The following is a 27780-nucleotide window of genomic DNA, read 5'->3' as shown; positions in this document are numbered from 1 at the left end:
CCTCCCCATCCCCCTCCTCCCTCTCCTCCTCCCTACTCACACACCCTCCACCCCTCCTCAGTCTTTGTTGTGGCGGCAGCAGCAGAGCATGCATTGCATTGGCGGTCTGAAGCATTGTGTCTGATTTCCAGCAGACAAACTGACCTCTGGGGATTTATTGACAGCAAACTCCACAGAGGCAGACACAGAGCTGGGAGCATGGAGGCAGTCGGAGAGGGGCGGAGGGTGTTGGGGAAGGTTCATAGGGAGGGAGGAAGAGGAGGGGGCACAGACGGAGAGACAGACAGATGGAAGGAAAGACGGCGAGTGAGTTTCAGCGTGATGAAACAGGAAACAGGTAGAGACACACTGAGAAACAGATCAATATGAGGGAGGAGGTACACGCCCCAAATTTAGTGCAATTTAAAAATTTGGTTTTTTTCGTGGAGCGTTAGGAAGTGAAAGAAAATGGCCGCCTCCTACAAGGATCTAATTAATTTTGAAGGATCATCAGCCCCTTTAGTCCAAGGCAGGGTACAGGAGGGAGGGAGGGAGGGAGGGAGACAGACCCCTGGGCTGATTAGAATTCACTGCAGGTAGGCGCTGGCTGCTGCTCACCCACTGTGTCACGGCTAAAATGGAATCACTGTTGTGAGTGGCAGTCTGGGCAACTGAAGCCTGCTTCCCTTGGCCTGCTCCTTTGTTGCTAGCATTCACCTCACTTTACCCCTTAGGCAGGTGGATTTACATGTCTGGATGGGCAAGGGAAGCCAGAGAGGGAACATATATGTTTGTATTCAAAAAGTAGCATCCGAATACAGTTACCACTCAAACTAACACTGCAAGCAAAGGAAAATAGTCAAATATTTGTCACTGTAATGTCTTCAGGCATTTTGGCATGTGTGTGTGTGTGTGTGTGTGTGTGTGTGTGTGTGTGTGTGTGTGTGTGTGTGTGTGTGTGTGTGTGGTTTTCACTTTGACTAAGTCAATTGTGAAATATTGCAGTGACAGTGGTGAGGTTAAGGCAAGGGTTACACCTACAGCAGGTTTACAGTTTGAGTTAGATCTATTCTTTAAGTGAGGTATTAGAACAAGGCACATTTTTGGGGCTCAGGCTGATATTGAGGGCTTGAATAAAAGTGTTGAGGGTTTATTTTGGGCAATTGTAGGTTAGTGTCGGAGTTTTAGAGAAAATGGTTTAATTTTAGATTTAGGGGTTAAGGATTTCAGTATAAATACAATATCTGTCCTGAACAAGATGGAAGAACAAACCTGTGTGCGTGTGTGTGTGTGTGTGTGTGTGTGTGTGTGTGTGCGCGCGCGCGCGTGTGTGTGCGCACGTGCGTGTGTGTGTGCACGTGCGTGTGTGTGTGCACGTGCGTGTGTGTGTGTGAGTGTGTGTGTGTGTTTTGTAAGAATGATCAGTCTCAGCATCGAGTGATCAACCACTGCTAAACACGCTATTACTTGTCTATATATAATCATTGAATTTGTTAGTTGATGAACATTTCAAGAAAAGACGCACACATCTGACTGTCCGCAGCACTTCTCACACTGAAGCCTACAGACACAATGCAGTCTGTGGACATAGCTATCTCAGTTTATTACTTTTACACTTTAACTCTGGCTTTCTCTTAGTTATTCTGCTTTTCTGTACTAAACTATGAAAAAATCATGATCTTATATGACTATTTTCTAGGCTTATTTATGGACTAATTTTGTATCTGTTACCTTGGCAAAGCAAATTCTTGTTCCGTCCTCTATCAGCATCTGTGAAAAAAAAGGAAAAGTGCAGAGGTCACTTGCTTAAAATCAAATATTTTTCATCCATAGATTTTACCTCAGTATTTCAAAGTGACAGGCATGTTCCTTGAAAGTACTTGAGATTTATGAAAGAATAATATGTGTCAACAAAAACGTGCAAGTCTGGTCAAATCTTACCCCCGTTCTGTTCATTCAGAAACACACTGTAGTTACTGGCATTTCACAGAGCACTTGATGTTCGTGTTGTAGGCAGCGTGACAGCTACTAAACGTTTTTTCACCCCTTTTCCAAAAAAATATTGAAGAGTCACGATTGTAATTATGATCTAAACTCCTGTTAATGATTAATATTCACACCCCAAGATTCACAACATTTTCCTTATAGTTTTGAAGCTTTATTGGTTGAAATATTTGAAAGCACTATGACCAGTGTGGGACTAATATGTGAGAAATTGTTTGAAAAGGGCATTTTGCATTGGTTCAGTTCATTTTTTTTCAGTCTGCCTGACCTTAAATGATCCCATGAGTATCTGACTTTAATGTGGTCAGTTTTACATAATTGTGTTCCCAGTTTTGAGGTCAGACTTTTGCATTCTAATATGTGTGTACAGTATAAGAGCAATTGTGTGAGGCTTTTTTTTTTATCATCAGCTCATCACATGCTTAATGTCATTGAATGCCTTTCTTGTGTTTTTAAATGAATGCCTTGTGTGTTTAATATTTCTTTTCTATTTTTGCAACTACTCATGTCCGCTCTATGTCTGTATTGGACATTGTCTTGTTTAATTTGTGGATTTGAAAATGAAAACAAACACACATACGTCCCCGCACACACACACACACACACACACACACACACACACACACACACACACACATACAAACACTTCATGGTGAGTGTGCGTGAGACCTTTTCTGAAATATTTAATCTGTGCAAATTTATGAGGATTCGAGTTCGTTTTTCTTTGGAAGGGTGTGGTTTTGTTGCCCAGCGGCTCAGATAACTGCTGAGAGAAAAAGTGGCTCCAACACCAATGTTATTTTCAACCTTGATTTGTAATTGGTGGCCATGTGCACACAGGAACGTCCATTCGTCTCGCTTTGGAAACTCTTCACACATCTGTTGCAGCACGCCGGTGGCAGATATTCATGTTACTGTGGCTCCTGGTTCATTAAGGGAGTGGCAATATCGACGAGGCAGTATGTGGCATTAAGATTTGTCTTTGTCTTTTCTCTCCCCCTCCAAACACTGGCAGAGCAACACATGATTTGGACAGAGAGGACTGACAGCCTTGCCTAGCACCCGGCCTCTGATCAGCCATCTCCACCAGCAAACTGAAGCTTGACCCGCACTTCATCACCAGCCACACAAGCATCTTCGTAACAAAACGTCATCTGACTGTGAGTACTGGACCGTTTCAGCTTTTTTTCCCCCTTCATGTTTCAGTTAGAAATAACTTAGCTTGAAATGAGCATTAATACTTTGTGCTAACACTGTCACTCTTCTTCTGTGAGACATTTTCGCATTTTCTACTTCATTTGGATAAACAAATCTACTACTGTCAAATATGGTTTTATTATTAGTAACACTGTTAAATTCATTTCTATTGAATGTATAAGTGCATTAAAAATTATAAAGCATTTTTCCAACTGTTCAAGTTTTTTTTTCCTGTTTATACAGTTGTTCAATTCTGTGTTGATTCTGACATTTCATCACCAATATATTTTCATAAATGCATTCATTATTCATTGACTGACATAGTGTAAATTAATTATATATATCTACTTATATATCTGTATATATTGTACAGTTTCCAAGATAAAAATTAAGACAGTTTCCTTGATATAAAACAAAAGTGCTATGTTTAATAATCACTCACATAAGGTCTAATGCTTTACTTAAATTATTCTCAAGCATGTTTGTATGCAAAAGCAATTATGAAAACCCACAATTTGCATAATTCCTATGTTAACTACCTATCTAATTTGGATTAAGATTCTCATTTCTTTTGACATCTAACTGGGAAGAAATGCATCTTAAGTTATCTTACACACTGATCAGCCGGGTCACATCTAGTGTATTCCTAGGATAGTTAGGAAGCGCCATCACAGTGAACACATGGCTAACAAAAGAGGCCTGTTGTCCTCTGAGCCCAGTGCACCACCTAATGGTGGTTGGAGGAATTTCAGACATGAACACAGAGAAACTTGTAGTAATTAAATGGGAACCATCTTAATTGTCTTTCTCCGTGGCATTGTGGATTTTTTTAAACTACGAATGAAGAGACAAATTTAGCTCAGATGTTGACGTTATTTGATTCTTATCTTAGTATTATGAGACTTAGAATTACCACACCTGTATTATCATTTCAGGAATCCCCCAGTGAACACCCATATGTTCTGTTCATAATAAGAACCATAGTGTTTATCATGTATTTAAATTAACTGTAGTAATTGTGATTGTGTATTCTAGCATTTAGCCTGTAAAAATGTTTTTTTTCCATCTTCTCTTTTGTGATTCATTTGCTCATAACTGTTATATTACATAGTGTATATTTCATTATTCCATTATAATACTGTAATCTACTAATGGAAATATATTGTTGCTTTATGTGAAAAAATACTGTTGTGTTTAAGCCAGTTGAATAATGTGGTGTCAGAGTTTTTAAGTCAGGTGTGTTGCTCGCTGCTTGCAGGTGACATCAGTTGCAAGGGGATGACCGAGCGCATTCATAACATCAATCTTCACAACTTCAGCAATTCTGTACTTGAGACCCTCAATGAGCAGCGCAACCGTGGGCACTTCTGTGACGTGACTGTTCGGATCCATGGAAGTATGCTGCGAGCTCACCGGTGCGTGCTGGCTGCTGGAAGCCCCTTCTTTCAGGACAAGCTGCTCTTGGGCTACAGCGACATTGAGATCCCTTCTGTGGTCTCAGTGCAATCCATCCAAAAGCTGATTGACTTTATGTACAGTGGGATTCTGCGGGTATCTCAATCAGAGGCCCTGCAGATCCTTACTGCTGCCAGCATCCTACAGATCAAGACCGTCATTGATGAGTGTACCCGCATCGTGTCCCAGAATGTGGGCTTGGCTGGGCCAGGGGGATTCCCTGTTATACCAGGAGATTCTGGTCAGGAAACACCCCGTGGCACTCCTGAGTCTGGCACCTCTGGGCCCAGCAGCGACGCAGAGTCAGGTTATATGCAAGCAACATCACAGCAAAGCATGGATCGTGCATACACATCACTGTACACCTACCCTGGCCTGAACGGCAACCGCGAGCGCCCCCTTTACATTAACCCTCTGTCGGCAAATTACGATTCAACTCTCAGCACTCAGAAGGACCAGCAATCTCAAGATCCGCCCTGGATAAACCGAATCCAGGAGAGATCTCAGCAGGTCGATCGCTTCATCTCCACAGCAGAGTCCACTCACTGCCGCAAGCAACCCCGACCGGTACGCATACAAACAGGAGGGATGCACATAAAGCAGGAGGCTGAAGATGAGTACAGCTGCTACGATAATTTAGGGGACTGCCAAGATGACACTGACCATACAGAGGGTGTAGAGAGTGAATCCAAGGTTGAAAGTTTTGACTCAGGGGTGAGCTCCTCCATCAGCACTGAGCCAGATGCTATGGAACAGCAGCCGTACCTGACGGGCTTTGGCCAAGACGGGAGCAGGGAAGGGCAGCAAGGTGAAGGAGCTCCAGTGCAGATAGAGGTCAATGACTCGTCCCCAGAGCAAGTGCAAGAGACAGAGGACGGGGACACATCCCACAGCACTAGTGACAGTAGCATGATGCAGCCCCTGCCAAACTCAGTCATGTCCCAGTCCCTGCCAAGTGCCCCGCACTACATGCGCCAGGCAGAATCACACACCAGCAATCTGAGGATGCCGCTCACCGTGACCAGCAATTCCCAAGTGATGGGCACTGCTGGAAGCACCTTCCTGCCCACACTCTTTCCTACACAGCCGGCTAGAGACAACAAGCCTTTCCTTTACCTTCCTGGCCAGCAGCAACCACAGTTTGTGGCAGTGCCGCCCCCTGCAATGCCATCATTCCCGAACCCCATGTCGGTACCACAAGCGCCAGCTCAGCAGCAACAGCCTGCAGGAGGAATTGGTCAGGGGGAAAAGAAGCCCTATGAATGCACTCTCTGCAGTAAAACCTTTACTGCAAAACAGAACTACGTCAAACACATGTTTGTCCATACTGGTAAGTCAAAATGTCTTATATGTAGTAAAGAATGTTTTTTTAAGACACCAAGCTCAGTTAAATGATTGTATTATCCACTGTTGATGTACATAGTAGTATAGGCTCTGACATCACATGGATTATGTTTTGAAAACTTAAAAAAGGTCTGAGGTGAAAACTGGTATTCATTTTCATTAATGCTATTATTGCAGTGACAACATACTGCATACTATAGATATACCACAAAGGTTGACGTTCTAGTTTGCTCAGACTGAGGAAGTGACAATATAAGATACACACATTGATGTCACATTCTTTGAATAGTGTTTTCCTCAGCTGTGTAACCGTCTGTGTTTAATGGAATCAATGTCGAAAACAAAGCTTTAACAACTTTAGATGATGAAAAATGATTTCGCTATTTGTTTGTTAAATTTATTTGGCAGTAGATCTCCCAATTTACATTTACCTTTGACTGATGCCCATCTTTATCCTTTCCCTCTAGAGATAGATAGATAGATAGATAGATAGATAGATAGATAGATAGATAGATAGATAGATAGATAGATAGATAGATAGATAGATAGATAGATAGATAGATAGATAGATAGATACTTAATTTATCCCTTAGGGGAATGTCATGTGTCCAGTAGCTCATTCGTAATAGAATATATAGTTTATAATAGTATTAATATTATATATTATATAGTGTTATATATTATATTAGTATATCTAGAACAAATTAATGTTAAGTAATAACGATTAGTACCTAGAACATACAGTATATAGTACTTTATAGTATGTTAGCTACGATTTTGTACTGGAAAAGTACAAAAAGACTCAAAATCTACATTCTTTAGGTCACAGCTCTGCATCTTTATCATTTGACTTACAATGTCAGTAGATTGCTCGTGCAGCACATCATTAAACTGTGCACTGCTTTCATCCAGCACTGACAGCCTTATCAATCATAAACTGAAGAAATTATCATCACAGAAAGAATTACATATCATATAATTAGATGATCTCATAAAAATTGCCTGCTCAAATAGCCATTATTATTCATTAGAAACCATTGCTTGTTCAGAACCACCTCATATATGAAGGCTATTTAAAACTAAATTTCCTGTTTTATTCACACACAATTGTGTGGAGCAGTGTGATGACATATTGAGAACGAAAGTCGCTGATTGATCAATTCCATGGACTTGATCTGAATGGATTACCTTCACTGAATCTTGTAAAGAATATTGTTTAAAAATGATAGCAGTATGATTTAATGTAGTATTTTATTTATGCCCCTTTGAGATTACCATAAGTATAACCTATCGACAACATTAATTGTTTTTATTTGAGTAAATAAAAGGTAATCAGGAGGTACTTTGGCAAATGTAAGAGTCACACGGTTCCTCAGTGCAAGATGAAGGCAAAAAAAACTCTAACTCAACAGTCAGTGCAAATGAATGAAAATTCCTAAAAATATGGATTTTTGCATTATAGAGCTGGAGCAATTAATTAGTGTATTAGTCAATCAGCTGTTAATTAATGAATGTCTTTTTTTTGGACTTTTGGCCTGACAGAACAAGGGGCTGTGGGAAATTATAACTTATGTAATAATTTTCCACTATTTTCTAATATTTTACAGACAAAACAAATAATTGATTAATTGAGAAAATAATTGGCATCGATAATGAAAATAATCATTAGTTGCAGCCCTATTAATTACAACACACACCTAAAAAAAAAAGCTAAAAGACGAAGAACACACTGGTACTACTGCATGATGCACATGTTCAGCAGAGCTGCCGTCATTGGCTGTAATCAGTCAGAGACAAGGGAGACAGCTTTATAACTGTATGAGTCACTGCCCTGAAGAAGAGTAAGACAGTAAATATACCTGTTATGTATGTGCTTGTCCCACGCTGCTGATCTGTAACTGACCCTGACCTCTGACCTTCCTCTACAGCAGGTCAGCCAAAAAAAACCCCATAATATAACAAAACAAAACAAAAAAAACAAAGCTGAAGTGAGAGTATACTTTATTGGCTTCATTAAATCAAAGCAGGTAGCTACACATTAATTCACTCAGTGCAGCAGCAAACAGCGGATAGACAGGACTTCATTAACTTGCAAGATACAACTAGCTCATTTTGCAGTTATCAGTCTCTTCCTCAACTTGTTAGTTTTACATAATTATTAGTATGTTCATATTTTACTGCCCATAATGTCAGTTGAGGCAATTATGTAAAATGAGCTTACATCTTAACAAACTGACAAACACACCAAATAGATGCATAAATCATTTGCTTCCTGATCATATGGGAATTAAGACACTTATGTGTTTTTCAGAATTTTCCCTTGTAGCTCCACCTCACTGTGTAAAGTCATCACAGTAATTTCCATAAAATATCACTGTGTTATAGTTTTGTGACAGTTTTGTAATGTGTACATGTTGCTATAACTGTATTAGAGCTACTTAAAAAGAAAGCCTTTCCCACAATGCTGTAGCATACAACACCTAGTGGAATCTGCATCATAACAAGGTTAATATAGGTTTAAATAACTCTACCCTGTGGTATGTTCCTGTCCTGAAAATGTAACACTGCTGGCTTCAGGCGTCTGATGTTGCTGCACAAGTAGAAGTCGGTTGAACCTGCCACATTATTTCTGTAGTGTTAAAAGTCCAGTGACTTTGTTCAAGGAGTGTTTAGCATCAAAATTGGGCTTGATTCAGTTCTCAGCCTCTGACGTAGACATATCTTTTGTCATTAATAATAATGAAGCCACATGCCTTCATGAAGGTTGATTTACACATGGCAGCATGCTGACACTTGAGCCTTCTCATGTTGTTTCAGCTGCATTCACAGTGGTGCAGTTTTTCATATCAAAAATGGCCGCACCACACAGATTTTAATATTTCAGTGAAAGCCCTCATCAAGGTGTCTGTTTACATGACAAACAGATGGAGCTAAATTAGCTTTAGAAGAAGAAATGGAAATAGAGTGGGAAGGTTTGGATTCATAACAGTGATTTTTGTTTTGCAATGAATGATGCAAATATGACGCACTACCTGACCATCCAGAGATAATGCTTTTAGGTGCCTGTTGAGTATACCTGTGCAACATGTGCACATGTGGCAACAGAGTTACACAACATTTCTATAATTCAGATGTTCAAAAATGATTTAACAACAATAGCAGATAAATATTAAGAGCTTCTGTGGGCCACAGTGACATTTTTCATCCATGTTTTCTAAACTAATACTCAAAATATGTCTCTTCTTTTTTCCCCTTAATGCTTTTGTTTTGTATGTATATCCAGGTGAGAAGCCTCATCAGTGCAGCATCTGCTGGCGCTCGTTCTCCCTGAAGGATTACTTAATCAAACACATGGTGACACACACAGGGGTGCGGGCCTACCAGTGCAGCATCTGCAACAAGCGTTTCACCCAGAAGAGCTCTCTCAATGTCCACATGCGGCTGCACCGTGGAGAGAAGTCCTATGAGTGCTACATCTGCAAGAAGAAGTTCTCTCACAAGACCCTGCTGGAGAGGCACATGGCCCTGCACAGCACAGGCAGCGCCATCACAGGGCTGTCAGGGAGCGCAGGTACCCCGGGCCCCGTCTCCATTCCCATTCCTATGGCTGTCCCTGAGCCTGGAGCTGGAGTGGTGGCCCTCGCCATGCCAGTGAGTGGAGGTGCTGGAGTAGGGGCTGGGGTTGGAACAGGAGTGGGTGTAGCTGCAGAAGCGAGCTGCCAAGAAGGGACCACCTACGTGTGCTCCGTCTGCCCTGCCAAGTTCGACCAAATGGAGCACTTCAATGACCACATGCGAATGCATGTCTCCGATGGATAAGTACAAATAGATAAACTTCTTTCAAAAAGAATGACAAATAAAATGGCACTAGATTTTCCTTTTCTTATTTTGAGGTATGAAGAGTAATGAGTATAGACACTGGCACATTAAGTTTCCCAAAAAAAAAAAAAGATTTTTTTTTCTGTTATTCTAAAAGAAAAAAAAGATGGTGGCCTTAAGGCTTAGTAGTTTGATATTGATCTACTGGATGGATCCTAACTACAGGCCTCTAAATGTATGCTTTCCTAAAATACTGATTTATGTGTTGAACACTACCGAAAGGCCTACGAAAGAAACACATACACACAAACACACCTTTAGTGTAGATATGTCTGAATGAATATACATGTGCATTTATGTTTGGGCGTTTGGTTTGTGTATTTGCATGTGTCTGTCTGTCTGTCTGTCTGTGTGTGTATGTGTGTGTGTGTGAGTCCGTGTGTGTGAGTGTGTGTCTGTGTGTGTGTGTGTGTGTGTGTGTGTGTGTGTGTGTGTACATTGCCATGAAACAAATCATGGCAGTTGTGAACCCATACTGACCAGTTTGGAAACTATAGATGTCCAAGCTTACTGTGGTATAATTTACAACAACAATAACAAAAGAATCATCTGGGGTTGGGCTACATATTCCCTCTAAGAATACTGATGGTCACAAGATTGCCTTCTTATGTAAAATAAAAAAGGAGAGTAGTTAATTTGACACTGGGTTTTATTTATTCCTATGGTATTAAGGGATTATAATGCAGCTGTTGTCAAGGTACCAATTTCAATCATTTTACTGAAATGTAATTTGCTGTCGATGGTGACAGGGACAAATATTTCTCATATGTTTTGTAATCGTTGTCCATGCATTTTGATGGTTTACTAAATTAAGGTGTGTTGATGAGACAGTATTTGAGCAAAAATATGTTTCTTTTTTTCTGAAGTTTGGAGTTTAACTCATTTGCATACACTGCCACTAATATCTTAAAAGACTGTTAAGGCTAGTAGACCTCTTCCATTTCAAAACATAAGAAAAAAAGAAAGATTCTTTTGCTGAGGGTTTTTTTTTAGCCTTTTACATTGACAGTTATGGCAGGCTGGAATATGCGACTAAACTCTCTCCTTCGTAACTGCTGCTCCTCAACTTGCACCTGACTGTTATGGGATGTAGATTAAAAAAAGGATTTGTCACTTAAACTATTGTTGTTATTAAGTAGCCTACATGGTTTTAATTTGATAATTGAATTATAATACTGGGGGGTTTAGGCAAGTTGTTGATTGGAAAAGTGTTAAAGAGGGGGAATTTAATTTGAATCAATCTGAATTGGAAATTAATGCCTAGAACCCCTGTATAACCTGTTCATTGCTATTGCAAAGCTATTTCAGCAGGTGGAAGCTAAATGCATTACCCGTTATGTGCCGGCTCTCCCCAAAGGCTCAAATGGCATTGCAACGTTTTGAAAGGAAATACAGTATCAAAACGAAACAAGTAGCTCCATTGATTGATACGACACTGTTTCCTGATATACCACAAGTTGCAGACGGACTTTCTAGACAATAGTATACATTCCTAATTTTTCTAAAAAACCTAGACACAGCATGTACAGAATAGATTTGGAAGCTAGTGTGCACAAGTTGTCATCCATGCATCACATCACTTAAGGCTCATTTCTGATATTAGAATTGTTTTGTATTGCTTTTTATCCAAATTAGGACACACACACACACACACATGCAACTGCCTGCAACTGCAATCTGAAGGATTTGCTCATTTATGTGAGCAAACACTTTCGTAGTTGTATTGTTAAAAGAATAACTAACTGCATACAGCGGTCTTTAAAAGACCTGCTGTACATTCAAAAAAACAAAGTGCTACTTTGCACATTTTCTTAAAATGCCTGTGCTTAATATTTAATCATTTTCCTTAAATGAACTTCTATGATTTTCTTTTATTCAATTTCAAAGGAAAAAAACATTTTTTTAAATCTTGATAAGTGGACTGCATTATTTTCTTGCATATATGTTGCACTGCTTAAACCAATAAGTGCACTACTGTTAACAGAGATATTATAGTTTTAGAAAAGAGGATTTTTTTTAATCTAACATTTGGTTGTAGAGTTCACATGTAATAGAATAGCTTTGTTTCAATTTATTCATTAAGTAATTCAGCGGTTCTTGGCTTTTGTTATTGCTTGCAGTTACCTACAGTATATACCCGTGCCGTGTTAATGCAAGCATTTATTTTTATTTAAATCTGTACCATTATATGTGCTCATCTATGTTTTAACCTTTGAATTCATTCTTTTATGGAGTCAGTTCCCTATAACAGTTCTTTCAGTTGCATTTCTTTAGACGCAGAACAGAATTTTCCTATGAGAACATCCAAGCCAAACAACTTTTAACAGTGAAACAACAGTAATAATAGACACAGCTCCCGTCCAACTCCGTTGGCGGAGGTAATAATAATAACTATTATTATATTATTAATAATAATACATTTATAATGTGTGTGTGTGTGTAACATAAATGATATGTGTGTCCTAGAACAACTTTCTGTGGGTTTAAAGGTGTGCGGAGGTGATGGAATGCAGCTTCTTTGATATCTGTCTGTCAGTTGTACACAGTTGTGTCTCTTCCTTAGTGTTTGTATGTCTGTGAGTGTCTGTGTGTGGTATATAGCCTAATCAAACTGTTGATAAGTGGAATATCTGAACTGTAGGGCTTCCTTTGCAATATGCAGCACAGGTACTATGAGAAGCAGCTCTCCAAACCTTTTGGGCTAATACGGCACCTGTAACATTTGTTGTGAGATTTGACGAAAGCCTAGGTCAAGTACTGTTGACTTTCTTGTTTGGAGAAGTTATGTCAAGCATTTTGATGCTAAATTTCAGATAATTGCTACTAGATTTCAGATCCCTGTGGAGTCAGTTTGAAGTGAAGTTGAGTGATGAACACGTGAGACCTGTATTCTGGTTTCTCCTCAACTGAAGAAAAAAAAACCAACAAAAAAAATATTGACCACGCATGAGAAACACACTGAAAAAGCACGAGGTTAGTCCTCAGTAAAAGTAGCACATTATTAAACATTTGATTGGGCCCGTCTCTTATGGTGTGCATATAAGCCTAAATTGTGTGGTTCCTGTTTGTAGCTGTTGTTGCCAGGATGGCAATATTGCTGCATGCTAGTGCTATATTTGTCTCCACACAGCACGTGGAGGGTAATCTCATGCCTTAACAGACAATGCACTAAATAGAATATGTAAGCAACTGCCGAGATCTCTTTCCAACAGTATTGCCACATGTATGGCACACAGCTCATGATGATGGTGTTTGCTGTTTGTTCAGTACCAAGTTAATCACTGCCAAACTAACATCATCACTTCCTTGAAAGCAAAGGCAGAGACATTAATTGAATTGTTTCGGTGTAATGTATGTATTCAGTAATTAGCATTCCTTCATGGCACCTAAATTTTACATATTTTGTGTAAACACATATATCAAATGCACTATTGACTGTAGCTAGATGAGTACAACCAGCTTTGTGGTATCATTGGTCTAAATAGTAGGTTAAGTAGCTCGATGTTGGTTTTTGAAATATTTGATTTCAGAATTACACTATCAATTGTTTCTCTATCATTTTCTTTTTTTTTCTTTTTTTTTTTTTTGGAATAACAAAAGTAGCCAATCTCAACGTTATCTGGATGAGGGCTAATAACTCGTCCCATCGTCAGTTGACTTATTGTATCATAAGGTGTTTAATAGCAGACCAGGCTCGGAAGGGGATGAACCTTCTCTCCAGTGTGTCATAACGTGCTATAGCATACCCAGGCTTTTTCCCTCCCCTGTTGCATTAGCATCACATGCGCTTCACTGTCCATAGTTATATATTCCTTATACTGCTTCAGCTACTTGTGGTGGTGCTTAATTCTCTTTTCTCAGTGTTGCAAAGAGTCGGTTAAAAATTGTTGAAAAGTTGCAACATTATCCAGGAATAAGTCCTTATCTCAATCGTGCTTCTTCTAGTTGTTAGTTTAAAAAAAAAAAAAAAAGTCTAGACTTTATGTTTGCAAAGTGTACGCATATTTTCCAGAACAAAACATATTGAAACGTAGAAAATAGCCTTGAGCCTGCAGCTGTTTGTATTGTGTTTCAAATATATTACTGTTCATGTTTTGTTTATCTTAGTGTAGAGACACAGGGTCTACAGTACATTGTTGTCCTTCTTGCAGTATGTTTAATTCATCGTTATACTTCTTTATTTCAGACTTCCTCCTGCTTTTTTCTGGTGATCATAGTGGTGTTGTTACATAGCTTCACGCGACTGGATAAAGGATAGTCAGTTATTGAGTCATATTTCACAGTGTACTATATATATATATATATACATATATACTTTGCATTGAGATGAAAACAAGGAAATGGAAGATAGTAATGGTGAGGGTCATGTTGAGTAAGGAACAGGTTCATTTTATTCTGATAAGCATGTGTCTGTCTTCCTGTTTGTCTTTCAGTCTGTCTCCACACATTTTAAGTCAGATTTTGTTTTTGTTCAAGCATGAATAAAGTCACAAAGTTAAGAGTAGAATACAGAAAACTCATGAAACCATTCAGATAATACTAAAACTGCATTTTTGTCCTTCTACAGTACACATAAGAGTGAAATAGATAGCTTCTTACAAATATACTATATATATTTAAGTATCACCATCTCCACACAGATAATAAATACATTTTCAGATAGTTTGATAAAGACATAATTGCAGCTAGAGTATACAGTACTTTGTGGGATATAGGGAATATGCCTATCAAGTGCCTATCAGTACATACAGCAACTATACAGAATATTCATAGTTTTTCTCTCCTACATTGCACAGATACAGTATATACACAATGGTCTATTAAAAATATACTATTTATACTATTACTGCTAAAACCTGGTGGTTGTGTGCATCCTAAGAGAACCCTTTAAAATACCTGAAATGTTCTATACATATACAGTAAAGGCTTCATCTGCAAGTTTTATTTTTTATCTCACATTTATACAGTTTGGAGGATTCAAAGATATAAAATGCAATCACATTTTCATGATTAAATGAATATAAATAAATAAGATATACGTTTAGTAGGATTAAGTGGTAATTGATCATTAAATACAAACTAAATTGAATGACCTTTTTTTTTTCTTTCACGTAGCTTTCTCTCGTTGATATTGTGGCATTTTTATTTTCACTTTTTGCCATTTGCAAACAAGCCATATACTATACTGTACTGTATGTCAAGGGGGGAAAGGGCAGTGCCACTTTGTGAACAGCAGAGGGAGCCACACATCAGATGGAAGAGCTGAAGTTAACACTGCCTGCCACAATAACCAAAATACACATTAAATCCTTGGATATTTTTGAATCTTGTTGTGGTAAATATTTCCATCGTTCAGATTATAATTAAATCTATAAACATGGCAGTAGTTACCGCCTCTGACACTTAAAAAAAAAGGGTTTGCAGGATGTAGGAAGTGGCATTTGATTTAATAGTTGGTTTCAAAGTACACTGTGTGTCCTTTGACCTTGATGACAGGCCCTTCCACATGCAAACCCGTGCCCAGTTTCCCCACAAGGATCATTAAGGTTTTATCTTATCTGACAGCCTTGTTGTTTACGTACATCTTGAAATCGTAAAGGGCAAGCAACGAGAGACGAGAAAAAAGAAACTGGTCATTAAACATTAGACTAGATTTTTATAACCACTACTTGGAGGCAAAATGAGATTACAAATTAAAAGTTTTGGCTACAGATGAACACACGCATACAGAACTCAAAGGTATTTAAGTGGTTCATTTAACAACATGAAAACAAAACCAAAAAAAAAAGGAAATATGGTGGAAGGAAAACCATAAATCAAGTTTCAGGGCTGAGTGGCTGCTAGATAAAAGATTTTGGGATGGCTTATTATTCTGTCCCCTGTGGACTAATTACCACAGTTTTCTCTGTAACCTTCTCCAGCCTAGTTACGGTGCCAAATTTAGAAAAAAAGACACTTTTTTTTTAAAATTGTACCACTATTGTTAAATGAGATGTGAGAACCAAGCAGGAATAGGAAAATTTAAAAAAAAAAAAACTATAAGTAAGAAATTTCTGTAAAAATGAACATAACTTATAAGCATCATACTCAAAGAAAATGATTGCCTTTATTTTGAATCTTTAAATCCTCCATAATACATAGTGTTCAAGTAAATAGGAGAAAACAGCTATGATTAACAAATACACATTTTGACGGCTTAGTTTCATAGACATTTAATGTTAAAATGAAGCATTAATAATGTAGGCAATGTGATATAGCTAGTCCCTGTCATCCAACTGTCACACTGTGACACACACAAACAGCATCTGTTCAGATTTTACAGACAAACATCCAGACACTGTTTCCATTTTGAGCTTTACACACATACAGTGAAGCAGCTGTTCAGATTTTAAAGTACGACACAGCCAAACTAAGCTATAACAACATCTAGATTATATTCACTATGATGCTTTCTCCAAACATGCAGTTATTACACTACCCTGATGAGGTTTTCAGTAAAACATCATCATCAGGTAACTACCAACTATCAGTCCAAATGAAGCATGCAGTCCTGTCTACACAGCTTTTTCTGTAGGGGAGTACTTTGTTTTTGATGGAGCACAAACAATATTTTGCGTGTCCCTCGATAACAGTGGTCCGGAATCTTTTTTTTTTTTTTCAATCACAATGATGAGGAGACTTCAGTGTGATTTAGCCTCTAAAGACTAAACATTGAGCCTCTTTGTGTTCTCACTAGCTGTGGTCTTTTTGGCTTAGTCCAGCTCGATGAGACAATGAGTGTTAAAGTGTGCAGCAGCGTAACTAAAAACATGCATTCCTGTTCAAGTCCAGAACATTCCAACTCCTAGTCTGGCATTCATTTTCCACACTTAACTAACCTAATATTGAAGAAGATTTCCAGCGCTTAATCGTTTTACAGATCTGTTGGATATTTGATCATGTAATAGCAAACATTGCCCATCACATTAAAGTTTCACAAGATTTATATTTCCCTCAAGTAGTTCCGTTTTTATTCTTATTTATCTCATCTCTAGTCAAATTTTGCCATGAGATCACAAACCTCATTAGCTCGGAGCCCAGCTCATGCTTGTGTGGACTGGTTCTAACGACAACATGCACTATGCTATCACTCTGTTTCTCTCTTTTATCGTGCAGAAACATAAAATACAAAAACAGCAAAAAGAAAAGTCAAGGCTGTTCTTCAGCACGATGTTGGTCACTGTCTCAGCCAACACGTAGTCTGCTGTAATGGACATGCAGACTTAGAAAATTTAAACATTTTAGCAGTGTAATGTTTCTAAGGGGGCTAGTGGCGGTAATTTGTAAAACAGGGGCCATGCTTATCATTAGGAGTCGAATGAAAAAAAAAAATGAAAAAAAAAACTGTACGAGACAATGTTTGTTTTGACAAACCAAAGAAGGGTGAAGATAATTTAACTTTTATGGAGAAACTAACATTTCTTTTCTATGTGTGTGGGGTTCCCATGATTGGGCAAGATTGCCACAGTTATTTTATGGTTTTCTTTGTTTTTCTTCTCATGGCAGGGTGCTTGTGAAAATGCATCTATGTTTTGTCACTTGATCAGTTGTTTATAGTTTTGTGGTTGTGTTAATTTGCCTATTGTAGACCAAAATAGATTTTTTTTTTTTATAAGAAATGCAACAAAACATAAAAATGAATCTGACACAATAGCTGTGATGTAAACTATCGCATGTTAAAACATGTATAAGATTGTAAATGTTGCATTGTTCCTCTGAAAAAACATAATAATACTCAGTAATCATTGGTTATGTCTTCTATACACACACATTTAGCAAATGAGTGTAGACCTGTTCACCTTCACATTGGATTATATCTAAATAGAGTGTATGACCTTTTTTTGTTGTTGTTGTTATACAGTTTTCTTCAAATATTGGCAGTGTCTAATATTTTAAGACTGTCCCTAAAATACTAATCTGACATTGTGACTTAGTACATTTAGCCATTTATACTTGAGATGGACCAAGATGTTAAGTTTGCACATATTTGTAGGTTGTTTATTAAGCCAAAAACAAGGAAAGAGAATAATAATACACAACTTCTCAGTCTCAACAATTCAAGTCAAATCTAGCTAAGGTGCTCACGATCTCTGAGTCTTTCATGTTCACTGAAAAAAAGCATCACAGCCAGCCATCACCACAAGATCAAAATAAAAATCAAACCAAACTGTAACCTGTTTGAACATTTGAACATCATAATGTGGTCCAAATATTTATGAAAGTGATGATTTATTTTTGTAAGAACAACACATCATCTTTAAGCAGAATCTAAACCATTTGGCACAAAAAAAAAAAGACAATATTTTATTACTGTAAGGTCTAATTCTAGGTGAATCTGCTGTATATTTTTCATCCTGTGTGTCCAAAAATAGGAAATTTGATTACTGTAATTCAGGTGATGTTTTACACCTGGGAAGAAGACAGAATTTCTCAAACATTGGCATTGCAAATCAGAAATGACATGTGCCCTAATATAAAGCAGCTTAGGATTTTTATTTTCATCCGGCTTTCAGGCTTTTTGCTGCCATATCTTGTATGTAGATGCTTTTGTAAACATGCACTTGAGTTGAACTATGAGATGTGCTTATAAATATGTGTATATTTTGTTAGGCTTTTTTTTGCCTACATTAGCTTGATATTTTTATTATTACCCTAAAAATACTTCTCCTATATAGTTATGAACTTGGCAGAAGTGGAGCTGTTGTAGTAAAGGTAGTTAACATCACAACTAAGCAACCCTGAAATATATGCTGCAGTAATGTGTTTTCAGTTTGTTTTTGATAATTTATGCTCCAAGTTGGTTTGTATTTTATTATTATTATTATTATTGTTGTTATGAAACAAGCTTGTTTGAAATGTATTGACTGCTGTTTTGAAATAGGGGATAAAGTTTTTTTAATGTATGTGCAAGAACGTTTTTATAATATGATTTGTCAAACACTGGACTGGAGCGAGTTTTCCAACATTTCCAAGTTGAGAGATGTATTTGACAGACATAACTGCACAGACGACACCCGTTAGCACAGATGTGAGCTGACAGACGAAGCACATCCCCCCAGCTGTACAGGGGGAGGGTGACTAACATGGCCACCACCCTCCCATTCAAAACAGGAGTCATTTAGATGTAAGAAATTAAGACATTTCCTTTGTGCTGGTTAATGGCATTCATTGGGTGATGGGTTCCATATAATAGAAAATATTTATTAGGGTTCTCCTTCCAAATTGTTGCATGGCATCGACTGATGACAGATTTTTTTTTTTTTCTTTTCTTTTCTGAAGAAGAAAGAGTGCTCTCTTAAATATTCAGAAAAAATTGTAAAGGGACACCACTTGACAGCTATCTAGTTCTCAAATTCACCTGGTATGTTCTTGCTATGGTAGAGCAGATATGACAGTTGAGTCTCATTACACCAACCACCACTTCTCAAACCAGAAAAGAGATTTGCACTAGACTTATTTTGGTCTTCTTCTATCAAAAGCAATATAATTCACTCAACACATTTTTGAACCATAATATCTGACGGTTGTCTGCCCACAGTGGGAATGCTGAGTAAATGGTGATATTTGACAAGTATTCATCTGTTTTTGTATTCAAAGGTACTGAATTGGTCGCCTTTTTTAATGCACACGACGTCCACATATTGTTGTCCGTTTTCTTTTTTTGTTTTTTTTTTGTTTTTTTTGTCACCCAGCAGTACCCTGAGTATAAGTGTCCAGATTTGAGGGGCATTAAAACTGTTGTTTCCTCCTGTGATTGTTTTGGACAAATCAAGCAGCTCTTATAGATCTGAGGTTAGGAACGGGATGTATGAGGGAAGGAATCATTTCCCATGAGTCAACTACTGTCGATTGTCTTCATCACACAGCCACCGACCACACATTTAAAGATAAACACAAATACCAAAAGATAAACCCAGCTGTCCACTGTCGTGCACACCTTTCCCTTAAAAACACTCGTCTTATATCTCTGCATATTTGGTCACGCTGAGTGCTTTTTATCTGGGGTGTTAAAAGAAAAATGCTTTAAAGTAAAACAATAATGAAATACTTCTTTGAGGAAAAAAAAAAATTCCAAATGCACCTTTTTGTCATTTGAACAAAACATCATTGGCAACGTATGTAGAGAATCTGTGTCCACCAAAGTGTACATTCATACTTCATCCTTTTTCAACAAGGTCATTCACAACAGCATCGATTATTGACCTTAACGTTGTTATTTTGTTGATGGATAAGTGTAAATTTTTCAATAATTCACAAACAGCAAAACTTCACCATTTTATCTGGATGTAGTAGCTTTCCTGTTTTCACCGCTTTGTGGTGTTGTTGAAAGATGTTGCGGTTTGTCTAAATATGTTGCGTGTTAGAGGAAGCATAAGTATGTGCCTTCTTGTAATCTCCTTGGTGAGCTTGTTAATATTGAGAAGCTGAAGCCAGCCAATTGTGTTTGCACTAAAACCAAATTGCTTTTGTGATGTAGACTATTTAAGCAAGCTTGTTGCGTCACTTTAACCGTACAGTATGCATGAGGGTGAAATTGGTAAGTCTAGGGCTAGAGCTCTCATCTGTTGACCTGTAAACCAGTGCAGCTTAGAGGATCTTGTGAATATATCTTGGCTTAGTTTCGCATTCAGTTTTCTATTCCATCTCCTTACTCATCAAGTTTGTCACGATTTCAACAGTTAAAAAAAATAAAAATAAAAATAGAAAAAAAAAAAAGCAAATAACACATACCATAAATACAATACAGCTTTTACTTTCACATGCCACAGTTAGAGAGTTACACAACTGCAGTAGAGATATCCATTTCTCTGAATCCATGGGAATGCATGAGTATACGAGGTCGCCTCAAGACTATTGGTCAAATTCATTTAGGTTGTTTTTGAGAACTTGTATTTATTACATATTTTGTTGACATCTGAGAAAGGCCTACATGCTTTGAGTCTTACAAATGCACCTTATTCATGTCAGTCCATGTGGGAAAAAAAAAAAAAAAAAAAAGGCTGGCAACGTAATATCTGATTTAGCACCTTACTACACAGCATGTTTTCACTTTATGCCAGTTTAACTATTCTTCCATATGTATGATTTCAAAAGTAAATCTCATATTTTGTGAAATTGTTTCATGGGATGTGCCAAAGTTTGGAGGCGATCTCCCAAGTGTTTATGCTTATCATTTTCTTTTCCTCCTCCTTCAGTTATAGCAATGGTATGTTTCCTATAACAGTGTGTGGAATCAATTTATCTCAGCAAACAGTATCATTACTTGCCATTTTACAATAAGCCCTGTATTTCACATATATTTACCAGTGATGTGTATTTGTTATTATAAAGAAAATAGCCGTAAAAGCTTCATTATGTTACATAATATTGTGACTTTTTTCGAAAAACTGTGAAGACTTATCTTGCATATACTTTATACAGAAGTATTAAGCCTTAATACAAAAGACTAAAAAAAGTGTGGAAGAATAAACTGATTGTTGCTAAGTAAGGATGATTTTTGTAAATGTTACCAGCACTTTTTTTGTAATTTTCACTCTCTGAGGTATTGTACAAGTTCAAGCTGTTTGTGAAGTTTGATTATGAAGGAATAAAAACTAGTACTTTCCTGTACTTCACAGAAAGTCTTGTCGCTGTTTTATTTTTCTGCTCTTTTTCCTTTTATGGATGATTGTCTCATGAATAAACTGCCCAGAAATACAGTATATGCAATAAGGCTTGTACACATGACTCCTCATGTGATTGCACTGCCAACAACTGCAAACTGAATCTGCTTAATCCATAAAACCACATAGATGGATAGAAAAAAAAATGTATCAGCTAAAATTAATCTAATTTTAAAAGTAATATAATATTATTAGATACATTGTGCTGTGTGACAAGATCCTGACCAACAGGCTGGATTGTATCCCAGAATGCATTGGGCAGAAGGCAGGAAACACCCTGGACTGGACAAGCTGCCAGTCCATTACAAATCCAACAATGATTAATAAACAATTGCAGTCATACTTCACACCTCCAGGCAATACTAGTGTGCAGTCCACCAGTGTTTGGACTGTGGGAGGAAACTGATGCAGCCAACATGTAAACTCCACACAGAAAAGATTTCCAGGAAGCAAAGCCTGAATTCATCCTGCTGTGAGGAGTCTGTGTTAACCACTGAGCTGGTGTACAGGACCACACACACACATACATACACACACACACACACCTGTGTAGAGGCCAAACAAGCCAGATGAACTGTAGATGTGTATCAGGTGATCTGGTCTGATGCTTTCACTCTCTGATTAGCCAACCGATTAGTAATGAGAACAACCAGAACCAGAACACCATCAGTTTTAGCTTTTGCTCACACTCAGATTAAGACTGTCTGCTGCAAGATTAAGCATCCAGTAAGTGTTAAACTGTACTTTTTCTCCTGCAAATAAAAATAATGATCAACATCATCTGAAAAGGAAATAAAATGAAATTGTACCTCCATAAAAATCATTGTGCATGCCGTGATGTAAGTGAAATTGATTCCCACCCTTTCCTAACCTCCCTATACAATACAATCAAATGAATATCTAAGGTTCAGTTTTAGAGAGGCTTACTGTTGTCAGATTTGAATTTTGCTTTTAACATTAAATTGTGATCCAGTCTGTGTTAATGTCACAGTTATGGCTCCTTACACTTAGGTTGTAATCTGGTAAACACATTAGAGAACAAAAATAGGGGGGCAGGAAGATTAAGAAGATGCTCTTTATTGCACTCTAATGCTGGATTCAGGTTGTGTTGAAATATTGGTTTAAAAGATTTATTTTGTGGGATGAATTATGAGCTTGTCAGCGGGAAATGTTTGCTTCATCGTGGTGTGGCTTTTTATTTTCTGATTATTTATTTTTAGTCTGGACTATTTCATTTTTCTTAGCTCTCAAGTTTATACATTATAGCTAAAACTGCACTGTCAACATAAATAAAAAAAAATACAGAGGCAGCCTAATTACCAAAATGATTTGTGATTTTTTTTTCCTTTGATAAAAAATACCTATTTTTCACCGCACATAAAGTTAAACACTCTTTGTACCTGATCATAAATTGGTGCAATGCTGGCGAATGTGTGCTCTTTGAGTAATGACTGTGACACACAAATCAACAGTGTTTGAGATAAATCCATTTAATATGCACAGGAATATTAAATAAATGATTCCATATCCATCCATTTTATTTGCTGCTTTATGGCCACTTTAGTATCCAGTGTTTTATTAATTTATTCATGCACCATAGAACTACTCTTCCTTTATTTTGTGATAAATTGCATTATATTGTAAAGTGTTATTGTGCTAGTCTGTACAAGTGGATGGGGGAAAAAACAGCACATTTTAATTTACACCAACAACCTTTAATGTATCAACGCCGTTGAACTTCAACTGACCACCGATTTAGCTGCTCTAAATGTATTGTGTTGCAATGCAGTATATCGTGCACGTGTTTATGACGGTCCAGTGTCCACCTGCAGTGCATCTGGGACTCGCTGTCACCTGGTACTTGGTCACGATGTCACGACAAGGAGATGAATCAGATGTTTTAAGCTTGTCTGAGCTGTAGACGCCCTTCATTGATAAACACGAGCACGTGCACATGGTACGGGAGCGCGCCGGTTCCACACTTGTTTGCTACTGGCGCCCCCTGCTGTCAGTCATGCAGCACCTCAGGCCAAGCAGGGGATTAACATCATGGAGGAGTGGAACTTCCGCGTTGTGCGGTGTCACCTCTAAGGTATCTACTCCTTCATCTGACATTGTAGGAAAAAATGTTTTTTTTCAATAGGCTACAAACGGTGTAGGAGATCATCTCCTGTTTATCTACATAACATACGATAATATCTACTCACTAGCGCCTTGTCATCAAATCTACACTATTACACTACCGTGTTCTTCTGTCAAAGGTTGTCAGCTGTGTACGATCACTGTAGATATGACTAGTAAAGCAAGTATTTAAACAGCCAAACCTCAATCCCATTTCTATCTGACACACCTTGTAGCTGTAATTATTCCAACATGTTTGAACTCAACTGAGGACACACAGCTAAGTTCAATGATGCACTGAACAGACCAGTTTAATTTTATTCATTTACTAGTGACTTGTCAAAATCACAGCTGAAGGGATTAGGTGATTGCTAGAAAATTAGTTGGCATTTTAAAAATCGATTGTGATCAGTCATTTTCACAAGTAAAAAATGCCATGCACTTGCTGACACCCACTTCTCAAGTGTGCTGATTTAATACTTTTCTTTGCTGCATATCATTGTAACTTCAATGTCTTTGGATTTTAGACTGATGGTTGGATCTGAAGAAGTCACCTTGGACTCCGACAAACCTCGAAATGCATTTTTCATTCATTATTGTTAGATATTTTGATAGATGAAAAATTATTCTATAAATGAAAATTATTGTTAGCTGAAGCCCCAGTCCAAATAAATTTTCATGAACAGCTTCCATCTTAGAGAAACACACTTAGTACAGTAAAAGGAACCTAGATTTATTGTAGTCATTCTGCATTGTAAGGTCTGGTACATTCCAGTCTTAAAACACCCATCTTTTTTTTTTTTTTTTTAAACATTTCTTCATTGAGATATGAACATAGGGCAATATTCATTCATATAATCTAATGTCTGAGCAACACGACGCTTAAGCTTTTTTTTTTTTTAATGTTCCTGCATGCCATGAAAATGTACAAACCTTATAATGAAGCTCTCCCCAGAGCTAGTCTACATTTCCCTGCTGTTTGTGATGGAATAACAAACTGCACTCCTGAAAGTCTTTTAAATTTACTACAAATGGTATCCTAGAAACAGGACCAAAACCTCAATAGGGTCAGTAACTTTTATCACCACAAAATTAACGAGCATAAAATTCATGTGCACGCCAGTCTTTATAAGTTGTCTGTCAAGTCGTTTTCGAAAGGCGCTAACACTGAGGTGTTCTACTCTACAGTCCTGGTAGTGACCACGGTCAAACCAGGAAGGCTCAGGAAGAGATAAGCGTGAGTAAATATAGCAGTTGAGTGTAATCCACTTCGTGCATTGCATTATCCTGTGAGAGCACATCGCATGCTATGACAGTGGAGGAGACAGTTGACAATCAATGGTTTAGTTTGTTCCCCAGAATAAATTTATTCAAGTTGGGACCATACAAACCTAGTGAATGACAGGAGGAGGAGGTATCAGATTTCTTACAGGAATGACATTGGTAGAGAGGGTGTGGAACGTTTAAAATCAAAGATGCACAACGTACAGCCATTGCCCACAGCTAGTGGTGAGACACTATAGTTTGTTCCCATAAATAAGGCAGAATGCTGAGTCCATAGAAATGGAAAGTTATTACATTTAGCCAAATTGGACAGTGATGTGACAACAACGAAGAATTAAATGACTTTCTTCAGCTCATCGTACAACACCAGCACGAAGGCGCCGCCCATGCCTCTGAGCACGTTGGACCAGGCTCCCTTGAAGAAAGCCTTACCACCCTCATCGCGTGCAATCTTACGCCAGCAGTCAATGGTCCCGGTGTACATGATGTCAGCTGAGGAAGAAAACAGTGGCAATTAGTGAAGCAGAAAGAAATAAAATGGAGTACACAGAGGAGGCATCAGAAAAATGACTGTTCTTTGCCTACAAAGCATGGACACTAAGAACTGCACAGTCAAACGACTACAAATGATAGTGTCAACTAGACTTTAAAGATGCCATTAATACAATCTCACCTCCTTTGCGTCCAGACTGCATCATCATACGTCTACGGACAGTGTCGAAGGGGTATGAAGTCAGTCCAGCAACAGCTGTCACACTCTGTGCAATCATCCAGCTAACCAATATGTGGGTGTTCTTGGGATCGGGAAGCATACCTGTAAATACAAAAGGAATAAAATGACAGATCTAGAAGCTGTAGACTCATCTCTTCAGGGTTTCAAGTGTATGTCAGTCTACAATCAACATACCCTTAGCTGTGTCATAGATGCCAAAGTATGCAGCCCTGTAGATGATGATGCCCTGCACGGACACATTGAAGCCCTGGTACAAGCCTCTCAGACCATCAGACCTGAAGATCTTCACCAGGCAGTCACCCAGACCGTTGAACTCTCTCCCAGCACCAGCCTTTCCCACATCAGCAGCCAGACGGGTACGGGCGAAGTCGAGGGGGTACACGAAACACAGAGACGTGGCTCCGGCAGCGCCACCAGAGGCCAGGTTACCGGCGAAGTACCTCCAGAACTGGGCGCGCTTGTCAACGCCATCAAGGAAGATCTTCTTGTACTTGTCCTTGAAGGCGAAGTTGAGGGCTTGAGTGGGGAAATATCTGATGACATTGGCAAGGTTACCTCTCCAGAAGGAAAGGAATCCCTGCTCTTTGGGGATACGGACAACGCAGTCCATGATACCCTTGTACTGCTTGTCCACGGCGATCTGCTTACTGGCATGCTGGACCTGAAGTAATGAAGAAAAAACAAAGAAAGAGGTTCAGGTTTGAAATAGGGAAGCCAGTTAACTGTCCACCGTATGACAATCGCTAGATCCCCTTGTTGTGACCTTGGTAGATGTTAAACCTGTAAAATTGCTGCAAATTCTCCATGCAAATAGAATTTTACAGCTCTACCGTACAGGCCAATGTTTACTAGCAATCAATTGATAATACTTGATATGCTGAGTTATGATTTACCCGACATGTTAATCTGACAGTTATAAAAAAAATCTCCATCTTTAACATTAATCTAAAACGGGCAGGGGTCAGAATTGGAGGAGACAGAAACAATGTCGTAGTACAGGTTGATCAGAAAAGAGTGTAAAACTTGTTGACCCGGCTATGAATGACAGGGCCCGGCGCCTTGGTACAGCCATCTCACTTAGCGTTAGCTAACAATCACAGGTACATTAGCCACAGTGTCTACATGGTAGTTAATTTCAGTGAGAATATAATTTGCATACTGTCCTTTTGTAACTGCAAATGAAATATTAGAGTTGTTAATACACTACAGGGGTTTCCGTGTGTTTGTACACAATGTCCCAATGTCACTACGAACGTTTGTCCTTTGTTAGCTGCGCCTGCTAAGGTTAACGTGGGAAGCTAACATTAGCAGTCAGGCTCGTGTAGGTCATTTCCCTTTGCATGGTGACCTTAAATCTTTAAACCCATCAACCTTAAGACTTCGACGTTTCTACATCAGCGGCACATACTTACTGAGCTAAACTACAAGCCTGTGGGTATGAGAGGACGATAGACAGAGACGAGCACTTAACTTTGCTCAATGGCAGTTAGCAGTATCACAGGAGCTAGCTGGCTAATGCAGATAAGCTACCGGAAGGCAGAGGTTTTTTTTTTTTTTTTTTTACCTGAAGGAGAAGCTTCACTCTCTCGATTGGGGCGACGGCTGTTTTGGAGATGGCAGCGGAGATGCCACCGGCCAAGAAGTCCTTGGCGAAAGAAATAGCCGTCTCACTCATGTTGAGATGTTCTTGATGTGTCTTTCAGGAAACCAGTACGCGCTATTTATCCCCACTGCCCTCTATGGCTGATGGCCTGCACCGACGAAATGGCCGATTGGGTAGCTGCGTTGCGGATTTATTTAAGACAGTTGATCGCGAGACAGCACGGGAACTACGTGGAGGTTGTTGGCCAATCCACGAACATCACGAGGTTCCCCGCCAATGAAACTCTGATGTCGTCCCTTCACATAATTTCTATGTCCTAGACAAGTAAAGCCTGACATTAAGACAAAATACACTTGATTTAATTAAGACAGAAAACCAAAGGAGTTACTGTCTTGATCTTGATCTTTAATTTGGTTTCCAGCTCGGAGTTATGCCCTCAGACCAATGAAGAGCTTGGTAGAGACAGATTTGTGCCCTGA

General features: G+C 38.5%; 2 protein-coding genes across 2 annotated transcripts in view; one reads left to right on the top strand and one right to left on the bottom strand.

Moving 5' to 3' along the window:
• Positions 1 to 21518, top strand: part of zbtb20 (zinc finger and BTB domain containing 20) — a 34618-nt gene extending 13100 nt beyond the window's left edge. Inside the window, exons 2-4 of the mRNA XM_023421363.2 lie at positions 2999 to 3143; positions 4439 to 5965; positions 9263 to 21518. Coding sequence (XP_023277131.1) covers positions 4459 to 5965; positions 9263 to 9798 — 2043 coding nt within the window. The 5' untranslated portion in view covers positions 2999 to 3143; positions 4439 to 4458 and the 3' untranslated portion in view covers positions 9799 to 21518. The remainder of the gene's footprint in view (positions 1 to 2998; positions 3144 to 4438; positions 5966 to 9262) is intronic.
• Positions 21519 to 25023: 3505 nt separating this feature from the next.
• LOC111666210 (ADP/ATP translocase 2) lies at positions 25024 to 27478 on the bottom strand. The gene is made up of 4 exons (XM_023421482.2): positions 27263 to 27478; positions 25873 to 26359; positions 25639 to 25779; positions 25024 to 25457 (listed from the first exon to the last, which is right to left on the bottom strand). Exons 1-4 carry the CDS (start codon positions 27371 to 27373, stop codon positions 25300 to 25302), a joined length of 897 nt encoding a protein of 298 aa, XP_023277250.1. The 5' UTR covers positions 27374 to 27478; the 3' UTR covers positions 25024 to 25299.
• Positions 27479 to 27780: the final 302 nt, after the last annotated feature.

Source organism: Seriola lalandi, unplaced genomic scaffold (genome assembly GCF_002814215.2).
Source record: "Seriola lalandi dorsalis isolate HSWRI2012SDOR001 ecotype SW California unplaced genomic scaffold, Sedor1 jcf7180002054672, whole genome shotgun sequence".
Taxonomy (NCBI): Eukaryota; Metazoa; Chordata; class Actinopteri; order Carangiformes; family Carangidae; genus Seriola; species Seriola lalandi.
The sequence above is the reverse complement of the archived record's forward strand: the minus strand, read 5'-3'. Positions and strand labels throughout refer to the sequence as shown.

Coding starts and splice junctions, on each gene's coding strand:
- LOC111666210 (XM_023421482.2), bottom strand. CDS start 27,373: ATGAGTGAGACGGCTATTTCTTTCGCCAAGGACTTCTTGGCCGGTGGC. Junction 26,360..27,262: donor GAGTGAAGCTTCTCCTTCAG/GTAAAAAAAAAA, acceptor TCATTACTTCAG/GTCCAGCATGCCAGTAAGCA. Junction 25,458..25,638: donor GCAGTCTGGACGCAAAGGAG/GTGAGATTGTAT, acceptor TTTCTTCCTCAG/CTGACATCATGTACACCGGG.